Raw genomic sequence first — 14,288 nt, 5'->3', positions numbered from 1 at the left:
ATTCTAGGGGGTGGTACTCATCTCCGTTTCCAAGCTGAAGAGCCAGCGCTGTCCAAAGACGTTTCCATGGTCATGTGGCTGGCATGACTAAATGCTGAGGCTCAGGGAACACCATTATCTTCCCACCGAAGCGGTACCTATTTATCTATTTGCAATGTCTTGCTTTTGAACTGCTAGGTTGGCAAGAGCTGGGGCCAGAGAGAAGAGCTCACTCCATCACACGGCACTAGGCTCTTGAACTGCCGAACTACAGATCTTCCTGTCTGCAGCTCAGTGTCTTAACCTCTGAGCCAGGTTCAAATTCTCAGTCAGCTGCTTATTCAACACGGATGACCCTGGGCAAATCGACCTAACTTACTTTGTAGATTGACATTTTGAATGTTTTGGAAGAAGGTGGGATAAAAATTCAGGGACCAGTCAGAGATGATGACCTATTCAGAGTCTACCTAACTGGAATATGAGCCAAGGTCTCCAGGGCTGAAACACGACAGCCAATCCACGCAGCATCTTGAACTCAGTTTTTAAGATCTGGCTTCACTTTATAATAACAGCTCTAACAAATGATATTTTCCTTTCATTTTCAATAATATTAGTAATGTTTGATGCAATGGAAACATCAGAAGCTGAACTGTTTATATAAAATAACACACACTGTTTTGTAATGCATTTACTCACACTTCTAGCAACTAAACTCCTGCCTATATACTATTTATAAATGACACTCCCTGCATACCCATTCACCAGAACTTAGCACCTTACAAAGCAAAAACATAATTGAACAAGACAATCAAATCAAAACAAAAAGCAAACTGAAAGACCAAGTCTTTAAGCTGCTTTCTGGAGAGAGTCAACATTTTGTGGCACTTAGAAGGAAAATTTGGCAGGTTGGTGCCAAAGGCTTGAATTAAGTGGCTATGTTCTTTCTGTATGTTTCTGTTTGGATTCAGGTGCTTCTGGCTCCAATCTAGAAGATAATATTGGACACAGTGGTGACAAACTTGACACAGGATAGAAACTTCCCATTTCCTGCAATCAGTTCAGCTCCTTTCCTGGAATAGGCCACTTTGTTGTTGTTTAGTCTTTTGTTTCTGTACTTGGGGAGACTTCTTGGGACAAAGTTCATGAGTCCCTGAATCTAAAGTGAAGCATATTGTCCAGAAAGGATGCCATCTGCATCAGTTGGCAGGCATTCCAATTACCATCATAGCTGCTGAACAACTAAACCAGCATTACAACAACTTGACAGGACTTAGACATACCCTCTTGTTAAGGTATTCAGAAGATGTAAAACCAACAAATAGCATTAATCTACAATATGCACAGAATCAAAACAACTGCCATGTGGGGTATATGCCTAGAAGAACATCTGGCTAGACACTTCCACTTCATCAACATAATGAGAAATAGATCTTGAATGAAGTGATCTGCAGCTTTAATATGTGGGACCTTCTCAATATCAGACACCTATTCTAGGCATTGGAAGAAACACTGTGATGTGCATTTCCATTCTGGGATTCACTGGCTTTGTAACTGGCCTGTGCATCATTATCAGTATCGTCTGGGGATTTCAAGTCTGCCTTTTCTACCGTGCTGCTGGATGTCACAGGCTTGCAGACAAAACAAAAGAATTTGAAACACACGAGCAATCCTTCTGAAATATTAGATGAGAAAAGTTTCTTGCATGGGTGGCAAAACTGGTAGAACACAAGCATGAAAAGGACAGCTATGCAATAGCCAATCAACAGCTGCAAGACCAGCAATGGGGCACACACATACATGTAAACATCAGTCTTATACATATACCACATCAGCAAGAGAAAAGCATTCTCAAAGAACCTTATGATGTAATATGAAGCCAGCCTGTACCAGTTCTGGGATTTGTCAATTAGGTCAGAATCATTTAGCTTCAGCTGCACAGCAGACCAGCAGAACATGTTGATGCCAGCATACAAGAAAGTGAGAAGGCTTAGGACAATGGTGGTGCCCACTTTACTCAAAGCCTTCTCTATGTTTTCTGGCAAAGCAGACTTACTTTGCCAGAAGAGAATCCATGGGTAGAAGAAAAAGGCAAAGAAATTGACAAGCACCACGGGAAGGATCCAGATTTGAAGGACTGAACTGAAGAGGACAAGCACAATAACTCTGGTAGCAATCTCAAAGCTTCGCCAGAGGAAGATGCAGAGGTAGGCAGCAGGTTTCACACTGATGTTATAATCATCATACTTAATCTTAATGGCCAGGATGTTGCAGCGCAATGCTCCGTACACTATCGATAGGAGAGAAAGCACCATGAAGATACCTGGGAAGAGAAAGGAAGCAATCAGAGCTTTCTGAAGGGAATCTTACCAGCTTGCATCTAGAGCCACATCACAGAAATAAAGGATTCCTTGGGTACCACCCAACAGATGGAAAGCTCAGCCCAGTAAACACCCTAAAGGAATCATCCCAGCCCAGCCACCTAATGTCTTTTGCCTGGGAATGAAGGTAAATGAACTCGGAGGATCAAATGCAAAGTATGCGCACAACCCCTGAAAGGAGGACAGCTATGGCAGTAGACTCTGTTGTGTTCAACCTCTTTAGGACTCAAGAGAAACTTACTGCTGTCATCAGCTTCAGAAAAACTCTTCCTGAGCTTGTGTGGAGGTTCTAGCAGAGGAGCGCAGCTATCGTATACCCTTGACCGAAGAATGGTACACTCCTTCTATCTGGGATGGTCGTCCTCTTCGACAGAGCGTGCATCTTCGGGAGGGACGCGCCTCATTGCAACAGTGAGCTCAATTACTTTGGACACTGAGCCACTAACTATTTAAACGTAAGTAAGTAGCATAATATTATTCCTATTTCACTACTGAGGAGTCAAATTAAAAACCTAACGACAGTGACTTTAGAAGACTGTAGCTGAGGCAGGCTTTGTTCTGTAACTCTTTAAGATGCTTCCCACTCTCTGGATACCTGTCATAAGTCGTTTCTGTGTCTACCTGCACCAACATTTTGTCCTGGGGACTGTTAGGACATGCAGCAGGCTCCCTGGGACTCCAGGAGATCAGCTGCAAGATCCTTTCCTTTGACAGTTTGCAAAGCAACCATGGAAGTGGCACTTAAGAGTACAAAGAGTGGAAGGGGAAGAGCAACTTAACATTTCCCAAAAGGTAGGCATGGAAAGGGTTGGCAAGCCCTTTCCTGTTTCCGGTTGTAGCCTCCTAAACCCCTGTGTGCAAACCACCAAGGAAAAGAATTATTCAGCTATTGTGTGTGGTTTGATCCTTACCATGAAACTGCAACTCCCTGCGAAGTTTATAGCCCTCTAGGGCCACCAGGTATGGCAGACAGAGTGTTGGAATAGGGCTGGGGAGTCTGGGCTCAGTACCCCCGCTGCCATGAATGCACTTGGGCGACCTTGGGCTCGTCACTCTTTCTCAGTCTAACCCCCCTCACGGTGTGGTTGTGATGATCAAATGGAGGAAAGGAGAAGCACAGGCACAGCCCTGAGGTCTTTTGATGCAGGGTGGGAAAAGAGGAAGAGAGAGAGTGACAGAATGAGATTGAGCTGGCTGGGAGACGCCTGCTCTTGGGAAAAAAGCATACCACAGATGACCAAAGATACTTCTACCCACTACAGAGACTGTTCCACTGAAGTGACACAGTCAGTATAAATTAATACAGTACAGAATTTCATTGTACCGTGGCCAAAGAAAAAGGAGAACAGGAACCAAAAGAGAGTCAGATCCCTACAGGATGCTTGGAAGCTATATAAAGCCACACTAACTGAAGCCCAGCTAGAATGCATTCCCAGAGTGAGGAAAGGACCTGCTAAAAGAATGCCCCTGGATGTTTAATAACCAAAGTCAAGGAGGCTATAAAAAGCAAAAGGACGGCCTGCCCAATGAAACACTGGAAACACTGAAATCAATAATTACATATTTGGGCCTAATGTTAAGGTAAAGAAAGCTTGCCAAGAATTGTTGTCTTCTTTGTAAAAACAATCAAGGTTCTTGTTTAAAAGCTGGAGACTAGCCTGCTCACCCTTGAAAAAGTTACATTTAAAAGAACACAGCCGGCCTCACAGAAAGGCCACGGCTCACGGTGTGAGAGCCCGGGGGAGGGGCTATTTGGAGGAAGCTGGTCTCCAGGAGGGAGGGAGATTTCCCCAGACCTAGTTATAAATTACTCTGCAAAATGCAGCATCATTCTCAGAGACCAGATATGCTTTATGAAAGGCTTTTGTATGCTCTTTATATGATCTAACCTAGACCAAAATAGTACTTAAAATTAAAAATCTTTTTCCCCCCAAGATGGCTCCAGTCAGGCCAAGCTTCTCATACTTTGTATCCTGTCATATACAATGCTCAGTTAGCTAGATGAAGGGTATGTGCCATGACCACTGCACAGACTCCAAAAGGCTAACAAAGAAAAGATCATCTTACAAATGATGTTAAGGTGATGTAAACATGGTGTCATAATGATTGACAGGGGAGAAGGAGGAAGAGGAGGAAGAAGAAGAGTTGGATTTATACCCCATCCTTCACTTGGAGTCTCAGGGTGGCTTACACTCCCCTTTCTCTCCCCACAATAGACAGCCTGTGAGATAGGTGGGGCTGAGAGAGCACTGAGAGAACTGCTCTTGAGAGAAGAGCTCTGAGAGAACTGTGACTGACCCAAGGTCACCCAGCTGGCTGCATGTGGAGGAGTGGGGAATCAAATCTGGTGCTCCAGATTAGAGTCTGCCGCATGGCCCACTGAACTGGTGGTTTTCAACTATCTTGTTCCTATTGCACAATAAACAGAACCTCCTTTACTCGCATCCTGTGCCTTTGTGTGTGGTTAATCTGGCTCCAGCCACGCAGTCCAAGAGCCTCTTGGTAACAGATTGAAGCACAGGGACTGGCAAAAGAAAGGTAAGAATAATCAGGCATGAGAAAAGAGAATTTGAGGAACAGAACTCTAAAACCTTCAAGGCAAAAAAAAAAAAAAAAGAATTTCTTTAAGTATATCCATAGTAGGAAATCACACAGAGAAGCAGTTGGGCCTCAGATGACCAAGGAATAAAAGGATTGCTAAAGGAAGATGGCTCAAGTGGTTAAGATGCTGAACTGCAGGCTGTGGAAGGTCAGTAGTTCAGCAGTTCAAGACCCAGGTGCCGCAAGACGGGGTGAGCTCCTGTCTCTAGTTCCAGCTCCTGCCAACCTAGCAGTTCGAAAGCAGGAAATTGCAAGTAGATAAATAGGTACCACCTCAGTGGGAAGGTAACAGCGTTCCGTGCGCCTTGGTGTTTAGTCATGCCGGCCACATGACCACGGAAACGTCTTCGGACAGCGCTGGCTCTTTGGCTTTGAAACGGAGATGAGCACCGCAACCCTAGAGTCGGATTCGACTGGCTTTCGAGCAAGGGAACCTTTACCTTTTAAAGGAAGATGGGGAGACAACAGAAAAACTAAATAACTTCTTTGCATCTGTGGTCACTGTGAAAAGTGTGGGACAAGACACTTTGCATGGGGCTGCCCTTGAAGACAACCCAGAAACTACAACAGGTCCAGAATGAAGCACTGATAGACCTACTAGCCATGGTGACTAAAGGAAACTCCGTATTCAGAGGCAGTAAACCTCTGAATGCCAGTACCAAGAGACAACATCAGGGGGAGGCCTTGGCCTCTGTGGCCTGGTGTTGGTCCTCCAGAGTAACTGTGTGACACAGGATGCTGGACTAGATGGATCACTCGTCTGATCCAACAAGGAGTGGGGGGGGGTCTTCTGTTCTTTATCAGTCAATAATCCAACAAGGAGTGTGTGTGTGGGGGGGTCTTCTGTTCTTTATCAGTCAATCTAACATATCTCCTCCCTCCCCGCAGGACTTCCCCTTCTTTCCTTATTGGGAGGTTTTCTAGCAATGAAGGACCCCTCTGCCATACCTCATGCCAATCAGAATGTTTCTTTCTGAGCATACCTGGATTGTCCTCCCCTGCCCATGCCTGGGAAAATCATACCTTTTGTATCCCATTTGTTTTCACTTCCGGTCACTGGGGCCAGAATCCTTGTCCAAATCATACCTTGCCTACTTGGTTTTGCCTCATACTGTGGATTTAAGTTGTATTGCTATACTGTGTCCTGCCTTGCGTGGCTAATTCCACATGCTTTCCCCTGGATCTGTACTTGATTGTTTGGGACTTTGATTTTGATCCCATTTGAACTTTTGCCCAAGAACACTGTGGAGGACCCAGAGACACATCCCCATACAGGATAGGTACTCTCTGTTCTCCTCCCCCAATCTCTCTCAGCCCCCTTTGCAAAATATGTTGCAGGGTATGTGTATGTGGGGGTACCTGGAATGCTTGCATTTACTGTGGTCATTCTAGTATTCATTGATACTACATGTCTGATATTAATCTGACTGTTCAGGTTTATTCTACTCTTACTTAGGATCCCTCAACTCTATCACTTTGTTACAGATCCCTAAGGAGTATGATGGTCTGAGTCCAGATTTGGACATGTTCTTGTCTAACCAAGTGTTAAAGTTAGCAGCTTCTTCTAGGATTGGCGTGAAAGATGGTAGAGGAAAGGTTTGTTTCCTATGCTCATTTATTTTCATGTGAAATCAGGGTCAAGTTTCGGAAGCAGGCCCATTCACATGAAACATGTGTCTAGCATACATATGTACAGACTGCTCATAGGAACAACAGTAACCAAGAAACACTTTACAAATTACCCCAAAGCAGGGGTCATTTCGTAGAAAAAGAGCTAGGGGAACTCATTAGCATAACTCATTAGCATATGCCACACCTCCTGACATCAGGGGCCCGGCGGTGGACCTGCAAGGCCAGCGGGAGTGCGAGGAAGCCCCACCAAGGCCCTCCCTGGCCCCAGGCAGGCAGGGGTGGGGAGAGGCAGGGAGGAAGCAACTTACCCTCTCTCTTCTCCTGCCTCCTCCTGGCTGAATGAGGGCTGGAAGCGGGGCGGCCAGAAGAAGGGGGCGGGGCTTCGTCATGTGCCCCGCCCCCCTGCACCTCACCCGGGGGAACTGCGTTCCCCCGTGATCCCCCCCAAAATGACCTCTGCCCCAAAGTGCAAAATATGGATGACTTAATATGCTTCTGTTTTCCAGGCTTCCTGGTAAAAGGTGAAGGAAGAACTGATGCATCTCTTGCACAAGATACAAAATTCCAAATGCATAGGGAATTCATGTGCCTCAACACACTTCCTCTCTGGATAACACAAACAGGAAAACCAAAGCACATGAGTTTCATGCACATCCTCTTTTTACACTTCACCTTACATCCATAGCAACTTGCATTGTTGGGGAGATGATTTATCCCGCAGCTAGCTAGCTCACAACTCTTCCATTTATATTAATTTAGTGCTTAGCAACCATACACTTATCTGCAATATCAAGAAGTTTGCTTCACTGACCTACTGAAAAGCCAGCTTCATTGCCAATACTGCAGGCTATTTCCCTGCACTCATGAGATCTTTTATCATTCAAGCCGTACAGTCTTTGGCCATGACACTGAAAGAGCTGGAGGGAACTGCCAATAAGATTTCCTACATGTATTTCTTTAGCCCAGGGTGCCGTCAAACAGATCCTTTAGATTAATTTTTACATATATTTGTTCATGTATCTAAATTCTCAATAAAAATCTGATATTACTATTAATTATTTTACATGGATGACTGCTGTAAGACATGTTGGGTAAGATGCAACCAACTTTTCTGCTGTTGAAGAAGGAATGAGGGATTTCCCTGCTGACCACTCAAAGGCTATGCTGGAATCATGCAGTCTGCATGGACAAAAGACATGCAGCAAGGAGGAGATTGTACAGAAAAGCTAGCTGAAGCCAATCCATACTGACTACTCAAAGAAGGCTAGGCTGGAATCGTGCAGTCTGCATGAACAAAAGACATGCAGCAAGGAGGAGATCGTACAGAAAAGCTAGCTGAAGCCAATCCATTATAACTTTGCCTTTTTACACAAGCGTTTTTAGTCACTGAGTCTCTAAGAACATGGAAGAAATCAGAAACCTACTACTTCCTTTTCCTGTAGAAAATTTCCTTTCTCTACAAGAAGTGTGCTTTGAGATGAGAAAAAAACCCTCACAGGTAACTTTTTAAAGATTCATTTTAATCTCTCCCTTCAAAAATGTCCGTAACCGTGCCATGTGTGATGGAGGCACTCCAGATGGAAGTCTCCATGCACATTTGCCTTATTTCTTTCCCTTTTTTGAGAGGAAAGATTGCACTAATCAAGGAATCATGCACCCATGTAGAGCACTGCCTCGTGTGTGACATTCTGTGTGTGAGGGAGGGAGTGGCCCCGTCCTTCACAATACAAAGCAAGAGGCAGACTCTGCTGTCACTACAGCACATGGATGCCCTGAGCCCTGGAAGCCCACCACAAACAGGTGCAAACCACCGACACTGTTATGAATGCATGGGTGGGAGGACAAGGCACCACAGTGAGTGTACAGGCAAGTGGGAGGAGTTGCTATCGTGAATGCACGGGCAAAGCCAACATTGTGGAGAATGGGAGGGAGGGGCAGCAGCCTCTTGTGCCACAAGTGGGCAGCCCAAGCCCCATGGAAGCCTGCTCATATTCCTTTCCCCCTTCCACTTGTGGGCCACAGCTGTGGTTGGGCAGGGCCCTTTCCAGGACTTTTTGCCCCCAGTCTACCCAGATCACTGGCTGTGGCAATCAGGCTGTAGGATGCTCTACAGCTGGCTGCTCTCCTGGGTGTGTGGCAGCTGGGCATTCAGGGTGTTTGGCAGGGGCAATCCAGCACAGGGCTCCTGGTTTCCCCATGGCTAAGACGGCCCCTGTTAGTCAGGAGGGGATGAGGGCATTCTGCTCGTGCTTTATGAAGTCACCTGCTCCAAACAGGATTGTAGAACTTAAAAATGAGTCGTAAACCTTAGCTCCAGCCAAGTCTGCCATAAATTCCTGGAGTTTCCATATCTGTTTAAAGAATAGGACAAACACTTTCTCATTCACTTTTGTTGCATCAGGACAGCTGTCAATGAAATTGTAATTTTCCACCTTTCGTGATGAAAGAAATGTGGAAAATATGAAAACTATATCAAATTCAAATTTACATCAGAAATGCGGCACTATCAAAGCATTTTTCTATTACTCTTCCATGCTATGGTTTTCTATCAATGTGCTCTGTCTGATAAGAATGTCTGATTACAATCAGCCTCCATGCATCTGGGATTGGGGATTATGGGATTTCGTAGCAATAGCTATTATACCACTATATGTTTTCTTGCTGAGTTTACAAGCTAACTGAGAGTTCAAGCACTTTTAAACTGTTGGTGAACTCTATTTGCTCAAAGTTACTGGACAGTTAATTGAAACAGTTACACAAACATTGAATTAATTGCTTTTCAATAGAGGTTAAGAGCTGAGATTGGCCTTTTTAGCTTCCTATATCAGATATGACTCATTTATGCTTGCTGACTGGCTTAAGAACCAATAACTTATCTAAATAATAATCACATGATTATGATGGAAAAGGTTTAGAAAAAGATAAGATTGGTGTTTTTCTATAGATATCAGATTTCTCTGAACGGATGTCTCAGAAGAAGACTAGGTGAGATTTGGGGGAGTGTAACTTGGGCTTTTTGATAATCCCTAAAAGAAATGAGATGAAAAGCTGAAACTTGGTTTGCTTTTCTTTTAACTATTACTTGCTACAATATGATTAAGAAATGCTAGGAAATTTGACAATATAGCATTTATTTTCAGAGCAACTGTAAGTTAACTTTTACATGCCCATATTTTCTGTCTTGGTCTCATTTGCTGGTTATCGCTCAAAGAACCAAACTCACCCCTTATTTATTTATATTATCAGATTTAGAGGCCAAGAATAATCTTTTAATAGATAAATCCTGGAGAACTCTGCTGCTAAGTGGTTTGCATAGGCAAAGCCTTTTGTAATTGTTTAGTCCAGATTCTCTAATTGTATGAGGGAGTGGAATCTCTACTTATAATTTAGTTAATCATTACGTTTTCATCTTGTCCATCCTCCATGAAGCAAGAGGTGGCATACACAGTTGTTTCCCCACCCATTTTAATATCACAAGCAACCCTGTGAAGCTGGTTATACTCAGAGACAGAAACTGGCCTAAAATCATTGATTCCACTTAGCTTCAGGCAGATTTAATTAATTAATTAATTTGTACCCTGCCTTTCTCCCCAACGGGGAGCCAACACAGCTTACACCATTCTCCTCTCTTCCATTTTTATCCTCACAACAACTCTGAGAGGTAGGTTAAGCTGAGAGAGTATAACTGGCCCACGGTCACCCAGCAAGCTTCTATGGCATGAGTGGGGATTTGAGCACCAGTCTCCTAGATATACTAGTCTGAACTCTTGACCACTACACCACACTGGTGAATGGAGATCTGAATGCCCATTTCCTTGGTCTGATATGTTGGAAGTTCCAGATGTGATCTCCCCTGTCTCAGACCTCCAGACTGAGTGGCCAGAGAGGCTAGATAGCTAGATACGCACACTGACCTTCCTTCCTGTCTTTACTCTTCTGCCACTGTCCTCTTTGAAATGCAGATTGTGTTCTCAGGGACCATTTCCCCTTCCTCCTCCTCTCTCACTCTGTTGAAGACAAGCTCTCTTCCGGCATGCACCAAGAGAGAGACATGTGGTCCTCTCTTGGCACCATGAGGCAGATGGGCCTCTTGCCGCTTCCATCCTTTAGCTAGTAAGTTAGTATTCTATCATATCTCAGCTCTTTCCTAAGTGTACTTCTCAAATAAAGAGAGAAGTATTTTTCTTCTACACTTGCAGTGTGGCTCTGTGTAGCTTTGTAAGCTGAGTAACCTGGGAAAGTGACACTCTTGCATTTGTAGCTTTATTTAAGCACTCTGCTAACTAATGGTGACTGAGCTAACTACACCAGTTAACCTCAATATGATACGAGGGCTGCCAAATACCTGCAGGGGGGGGGGAATCCTCTCCCTTTAATATAGGCTACATGAGATGTTTTAACCAGATGATGCTTTTACCTCCATGCCATGAAAACCTTCAGCTGCCCATTTCCAACCATTAAGCCTCTTTTCTCCAAGCCTGTTGGCAGCCCTGTCTGATACTCCAATGCTACAGCACACTGATTCTGTAAAAAGTAAGCCTCCCAGGACAGGAAGTATGACTTTCACAGGCAAGTCTGAGCTCTGAACTCTTACAAGTTAAGCATGGGTGAGGTTTTACAAGCCATGTAGCATGTGGACCAGTTATAACTTTATAGCCTGCTGAATATGACAGAGCCAATAAACTGTCTATTTAATGGTTTCCCCAAAGTTAGCAGTGAAACAACCCACTGGAGCATGGGAAGTGGTTGTATTGGATCCTCATCTTTAACTCCTACCAAAACAGAAATCGTGAGAAAGATATACATTTATTACGTACTTCTAGATGCAGTGATCTCCTGCTGTAGGACACATATATACAGCTGAAGCGTCAGTTGAGGTGCAGAGCCTAGGAAAGCTTGAATCACTGATGCCCTGCTAAATGCAGACCTGTGAGTGAAGAGCTTGCCCTCTGCCTGGCCCACTTCTTTCTCAACTTCCTCCGAATGGCCATCTCTGGGCATCTGCCTCTTCTTGGTAATGCTGACATAAGGTTCTTCCACTCTCCCTGCATGGAAATAAATATAAAAAACTTCCACACACCTGGAGGAAAAGAAACAGAGACACAATTACACAAGGCAAACTCTTGTAAGTGTCCTGATTTTTTAAAATAACATCTCTGATCAAACAGAAGTGAGTCTTTCTAACTGCACGGATGGTATGATTCTGCACTAGGGACCCCCCATGTATGCAAAGCAAGGAGGCAGGCACACAATGCACTCCACCCTCTGTGTGTAAAAAGAGCACTATTAGGAATAAAGCCTTGACCTGGATAGCCCAGGATAGCCCGATCCCATCAGACCTCAGAAGCTAAGCAAGGTCAGTCCTGGTCAGTATTTGGAAGGGAGACCATCAAGGAACACCACGGTCATGATGTGAAGGCAGGCAATGGCAAACCACCTCTGAACATCTCTTGCCTTGAAAACCCCATGATGTCACCATAAGTCAGCTGTCCTCAAAGTGCTCAGTGAAATACATGCATTCATAACCAATGATCCCTCTAAGCTGTGGAGTCTTGTGAGCAAAAGTTCTACTTTGTGAGCTAGTGGCATTAAAGTGGTGAGCGAGCGACTTGGCTACTGCATAAATTAGTTTGCTCTGGAGCCCTCCTTCCTGAGCTAAGGCAAAAATCTGTGAGCTGGAGGCTAAAAAACTGTGGGCTAGCTCACACTAACTCAGCTTAGAGGGAACCCTGTTCATAACGGCAGTCTTGATATGATCTCCTGCAGTAAATCTAGAAATCTGTGTGTGTTTAGTCCAACGTGACTGCTTTCAAATACCTGTCTTGTCTCCAAAACTGGACCTAGGGCTGTGATATGTGGGCCACTAGCTTAATTATTCAACCAATTATCTGTTCCTATGTGAGAGGGAAAACCAGTATAGGGAATAGTGAATATAATACCTGTGCATCAGCACTACAAACAATATGGCCACTTTCACCTCTTTTTTATTCCATGCCATTGTTTTCTTATCACTTTTGGTCCACTTCATTTTAGTCAATTGTTCTTTTGTTTATTTTACACCATTTATGTACAACCAGCACGCAAATAGTGTTGAGAAATGCGAACATTTTTACAGGGGAATTTAACAGAATGGATCGCTGCCTTAACGTGGCAAGGGGGCTTGCATGGTTCGATGAGGCTGCAGGCTATACCATGGAGGGCCACCCAGGATGGACAGGCCACAGCCGAGAACGCAAACAAAATGCGATCCACTGGAGAAGGAAATGGCAACCCACTCCAGTATCTTTGCCAAGAAAACCCCATGGACAGTAACAAAAGGCTAAAAGATATGATGCCGGAAGATGAGCCCCTCAGGTTGGAAGTTGTCCAATATGCTACTGGGGAAGAGCAGAGGACAAGTATAAGTAACCCCAGAAAGAGTGAAGCCAAAAAAATGCTCAGCTGTGGATGTGTCTGACGGTGAAAGGAAAATCCAATGCTGCAAAGAACAATACAGCAATTCACAAAACCAAACAAGGACCCACGGTTAGTAGGAAAACCAATATACAACAAGTACCATGCACAGATGATTATAACATATCATAAATAATTTTATATTTTTTGAAAAATATTTTTACAATAATTTGTACATATATAATAAATCATCTTAATCAAAAATATCAAAAATCACCTCCAAGAATCTCAAAAGCTATTGTACAACCTTTAATAATAGATATCCTTCTGTTTCCTTCTGTCCAGATATCCTTCTGTTTCCGAATCTTCCTCAGGGAGTTCAACAATAATTTTCAGCACAAGGTTGCCACATACCAAAGTTTTAATCCAAATTTTTTTTGTTGATGAGCTACAAGCCTCCTCCAAAGTTCACTTTGGAAACAGAAGGATATCTGGACCTCTGTTGGAGGAAGACACAAGCACATGTTATAAAGAGACTTTAAGGAGTCCTCCCTTTTGAAACTTTTATTTAACAGAGGAGGACTATTACTAAAGGTTGTACAATAGCTTTTGAGATTCTTGGAGATGATTTTTAATATTTTTGATTAAGATTTTATTATATATGTACAAATTATTGTAAAACTATTTTTCAAAAAATATAAAATTATTTATGATAGGTTATAATCATCTGTGCACGGTACTTGTTGTATGTTGGCAAAGAACAATACTGCATAGGAACCTGGAATGTAAGGTCTATGAATCAAGGTAAGCTTGACGTGGTCAAAAATGAGATGGCAAGACTGAACATCGACATCTTGGGAATCAGTGAACTAAAGTGGATGGGAATGGGTGAATTTAACTCAGAGGACCATTATATCTACTACTGTGGCCAAGAATCCTGTAGAAAAAATGGTGTACCCTTTATAGTCAACAAGAGAGTGAGAAAGGCAGTAATGGGATACAATCTCAAAAATGACAGAATTATCTCGGTCTGAATCCAAGGCAAACCATTCAACATCACAGTAATCTAAGTCTATGCTCCTTTCAGAAGAGGCTCAGTTCTATGAAGACCTACAACACCTCCTAGAATTAATGCCAAAAAAAGATGCCCTTATCATCATAGGGGACTGGAATGCTAAAGTAGGAAGTCAAAAGGTAGCCAGAATAATGGACAAGTTTGGCCTTGGAGAACAAAATGAAGCCAGGCAAAGACTAACAGAGTTTTTTCAAGAGAACATGCTGGTCATAGCAAACACCCTCTTCCAA

The 14,288-nt window shown here is 43.5% G+C and overlaps 1 protein-coding gene across 1 annotated transcript in view; it reads right to left on the bottom strand.

Moving 5' to 3' along the window:
* Nucleotides 1–1,427: 1,427 nt before the first annotated feature.
* XK (X-linked Kx blood group) overlaps nt 1,428–14,288 on the bottom strand; it is a 17,116-nt gene continuing 4,255 nt past the window's right edge. Inside the window, exons 2-3 of the mRNA XM_015414966.1 lie at nt 11,408–11,670; nt 1,428–2,299 (exon numbers count right to left, since the gene is read on the bottom strand). Of these exons, the coding sequence (XP_015270452.1) occupies nt 1,470–2,299; nt 11,408–11,670 (1,093 nt within the window). The 3' untranslated portion in view covers nt 1,428–1,469. The remainder of the gene's footprint in view (nt 2,300–11,407; nt 11,671–14,288) is intronic.

Source organism: Gekko japonicus, unplaced genomic scaffold (genome assembly GCF_001447785.1).
Source record: "Gekko japonicus isolate JY-2015 unplaced genomic scaffold, Gekko_japonicus_V1.1 scaffold4118, whole genome shotgun sequence".
Taxonomy (NCBI): domain Eukaryota; kingdom Metazoa; phylum Chordata; class Lepidosauria; order Squamata; family Gekkonidae; genus Gekko; species Gekko japonicus.
This window is presented reverse-complemented; position numbering and strand designations above follow the sequence as displayed.